The sequence below is a fragment of the Tetrao urogallus genome (assembly GCF_951394365.1).
Source record: "Tetrao urogallus genome assembly, chromosome: 23".
NCBI classification, from domain to species: domain Eukaryota; kingdom Metazoa; phylum Chordata; class Aves; order Galliformes; family Phasianidae; genus Tetrao; species Tetrao urogallus.
Genome location: NC_136836.1, coordinates 5,030,176 through 5,034,014, shown reverse-complemented (window position 1 = coordinate 5,034,014; position 3,839 = coordinate 5,030,176). Strand labels below are relative to the sequence as shown.

The 3,839-nt window shown below is 63.5% G+C and overlaps 1 protein-coding gene across 1 annotated transcript; it reads left to right on the top strand.

Annotated features, from left to right (window-relative positions):
* Positions 1–800: 800 nt before the first annotated feature.
* Positions 801–3,411, top strand: RIMS3 (regulating synaptic membrane exocytosis 3; the record flags this gene model as incomplete). The annotated part of the gene is made up of 6 exons (XM_079546000.1): positions 801–1,020; positions 1,835–1,976; positions 2,059–2,171; positions 2,785–2,886; positions 2,967–3,106; positions 3,199–3,411. The coding sequence occupies 6 exons, from the start codon at positions 801–803 to the stop codon at positions 3,409–3,411; spliced, it is 930 nt and encodes a 309-aa protein (XP_079402126.1).
* Positions 3,412–3,839: the final 428 nt, after the last annotated feature.

Below are 3,839 nucleotides of genomic sequence, written 5' to 3'. Positions count from 1 at the left end.
CTCCGGGGTGGGATCCCTAGTGAAACCATGCATTGCCACGGCGCTGTCATCATGTCGTCTGCTCCCAGCAAAGCTCCGTGCCGAGTGGGGAGCACAGCGCTGGGAGCCCTTTGTGCGCCGTTTTGGGGCGCGTTGGGTCCTGCAGGGTCGCTGTGCTCAGGGACGGCTGGGGGGAAACTGAGGCGGGGAGCAGCGTGCACAGAGTTGGGTGAGCATTTGGGCTCCCTTCCTCATGGCCAGAGGCTGCCGTGCCCCAAAGCTTGGCTAAAACTGAGCGCCGTGCCGGGGTGCTGCTGGGCGACATCGGCGCCGTGGGGATCCGTGTCCCCTCTGCATCTCCTTCGTGATGCTCCATGCCCTGCGCTGCCCCACTGGCAGCTGCCACTTCTCCTCTGCGTTTGTGGCTGCGTCTCTTGAAAGAGAAATATTTTTCCGGGCGCTGCCTCCATCCATTATCCTAAAGTGGCTTCACTTGGCCCGCAGTTCATCATTCACCTCTGCCTGGAAGATGGATGCCTCCCATCCCGCCGTGCTTTAAATATTCATGGGGAAGGGAAGCAGTGAAGGCTGGAAACCCAGCGTGGTGCTGAGCGTGGGGCACGGCCAGCAGGCGGGGATCGGGGTGGGCACAGCCACGGCCCTGGTGGGGTTTGGGCCGTCGGGTTGGGACTGGTGCAGCCACAAGGCACGCAGCCACCTCGGGGTGCCCCAAATATCCAGCTGAGCACCTGTGGGTAGCGCAGTGCTCCCCAACCCGCCCTGCTGTCCCTGCAGCTGATCCCACCCCGCGACGCCTCACCATGTTCAACGGGGACGCCGGCCCGTCGGCGGGCAGGAATGTGGTGCGCAGCTCCAGCATCAGCGGGGAGATGTACGGCGTGGAGAAGAGCGCGCGGGGCAGCGCCGACTCCGTCAGCATCACGGCCAGCAAGAAGCGGCGCTCCAGCCTGGGAGCCAAGATGGTGGCCATCGTGGGGCTGTCGCAGTGGAGCAGGAGCACGCTGCAGCTCAACCAGAGCGGTGAGCACGGCCGGGTCCCCGTTGCTTTGCAATGGGCGCCTGCACCACTCTGGTTAAAACACCCCGAAAAATTGATGTGTGGAAAGGGCCAGTCGAGTGATCTCCGGCTGTGGGAAATATTGAAGTGCTTCAAGAGGCTTTGCAGAAGGCGAAGGAGGGAGAAAGGCTCAGTTTAGTGCTTTGGTTATGGCTCAGTTTAGTGGCCTTGTTGGCGTTCCATCAGTCGGAACGCTCTCCGTAATGAGAGGTGCCCACCTGGAGCCCTGCAGCCCCACACATCCCAGACATTCCAGAAGGGACATCGTTATCCCGGAACTGAGGGGTGCCAGGGCCAGGCAGGAGCGCTCCCAGCGATGGGGCTGCACCTCCCCAGCCCATCCCAGATCCTCTGTGGCTGCAGCGGAGCAATGCGTGGTTCCCTCTCAGGGCTCCTGCAGCACTGCCACGGCCTTCCCTGCTCACCTTAACAGACCCCGGCGAGCTGGCAGGTTCCTACAAGCAATGCCAGTGGTGATCGTGGCATCCTGCCCGCTCCGGCAGAGGCAGCGCAGTGCAGGGATCGGCCTGGTGGCACCGGGCAGCGGTGGGGGTTGGGGGCATCTCCTCCCCTGGGTGCCCTCCTGCCTGCGCCATCTGCCACCGCTGGGGACACACAGCAGCAGTGGGGCGCCAGCACAGCGGGTGCTGCTGCTCCCGGGGATGGCAACAGGGACGGCTCAGCCATAGACAGAGCGGGGTCAGTGGGACCTGGAGGTGTTGATACGGGGTTGGGATGGTGGTTCCACCACCTCACACCCCACACCTCGGCTTCCAGAGGGCGGCCCCAAAAAGCTTCGCAGCAACATCCGCCGGAGCACCGAGACTGGCATCGCGGTGGAGCTGAGGACCAGGGTGACCCGGCAGGGCAGCCGCGAGTCCACCGACGGCAGCACCAACAGCAACAGCTCCGACGGCACGTAAGGACCGCTGGCACACGCGCGCCGTGGAGGCTGGGGGCACCCGGGGCCCCGTCGGCATCTCTTGCTCCATCCCACACAGGTTCATCTTCCCCACCGCACGGCTGGGAGCCGAAAGTCAGTTCAGTGACTTCCTGGACGGGTTGGGCCCGGGGCAGCTGGTGGGACGGCAGACTTTGGCCACCCCCCCGATGGGTGAGTGCTGGGGGTCTGCGCTGCGCCGTGCAGCGGGGCTGTGTGGGACGGCAGGAGCTGGGGCTGCGTGCGGCTCAGCTGAGGGAAGGGGACGTCCCTGATCAGGGCACAGGGCTGGAGCATCTCTGGGGGGGGACGCAGCAGCTCTGGCTTCCCCTGAGATCCTTCCTGCTCCCCACAATGTAGGGCAGCCCCAAATCTCTGGCTTCTGCAGTAGGTGTGTTTTGAGAATGCGCAGGTTCGTTCCTTGCTGTAAAGCCCCACTGGGATGCCAGCACATCTTTTCCCTGTCCCCTGGCTCTGCCTGGGCCACCAGGAAGTGAGCAACAGGGCCACAGGTTGTGCATAGGTGCACCCTGCAGGCTGCACGGGGCGCTTCTGGCAGCACGCTGAGTGCAGCAGCAGGGGGCACGGTTCAGTGGGCATGGCAGGGTGGGTCGATGGTTTGACTTGGTGATCTTAGCTGTCTATTCCAACCTTAACGACTCTCCGACTGGGGCTGCCAACCCTGGAGGTGGCTTTTCCCAACGGCTGGGGACCAGCCCAGCTCACAGCCAGCAGGAGGCGGGTGCTGGGAGGATGCTGAGTGCAGTGCGTCCCTTCCCCTGCCCAGGTGATGTCCACATGGGCATGGCGGACCGCAGCGGGCAGCTGGAGGTGGAGGTGATCCAGGCACGGGGCCTCATCCCAAAGATGGGCTCCAAATGCATCCCAGGTAGGTGGGCTGCGGAGGGACGGCGCTGCGCCGGGACGCCGCCAGGAGCTGCTCTGAGTCAGCGCTTCTCCCCACTGCAGCCACCTACGTGAAGGTTTACCTGCTGGAAAACGGCGTCTGCCTGGCCAAGAAAAAGACCAAAGCGGTGAAGAAGACCTGCGACCCCTCGTACCAGCAGGCGCTGCTCTTCGAGGAGAGCCCCCAGGGCAAAGTGCTGCAGGTGAACCCCCCGGCAGCCCCTGGGGTTGGGATGGAGCAGGGGCCCGGCGTCCCCTGAGGGCGTCCCCCCCTGATGCCACCTCTGCCCCACAGGTGATCGTGTGGGGCGACTACGGGCGCATGGACAGCAAGTGCTTCATGGGCATGGCTCAGATCGTCCTGGAGGAGCTCGACCTCTCCAGCACTGTGGCGGGCTGGTACAAACTCTTCCCCACCTCCTCTCTGGCCGACTCCAGCATCGGGCCGCTGGCACGCCGCCTCTCCCAGTCCTCTCTGGAGAGCTCCACCAGTCCCTCCTGCCCATAGCCGGGCAGGGAGAGCCATCCCGACCCCCAGGACTGTCTGTGGATGGCTGTAAATATCCCATCCTTTTTTTTTTTTTTCTCCCCCCTATTTTTTTTTTTTAATTTTAAAGATCTCCTTCCCAACATCCCCTGCTCCCGGCGCGCTCCTCCCATGCTGGGAGCACGGAGACGCCGTTCCCATCTTTCCATCTCGCTCCTTGCCCTGAGAGGAACGGGGAGCAACGAGAGACTCGGCAGAAGAATCCAACTCAGCACTACTTTTCGTTCCAAGGAATGTAGCATCTTCTCTTATGTAGCTCGCCACGTGCTAACGACACAATCACTGCAATACCCGAGAGGCTCCGGAGCAGAGCGGGCGCAGCCCGTTGGTTTCCCCCCACGCCGACCCCGCGGCACCGGTGCCCTTTTTCCTTTCTTTCGGTAGCGTTT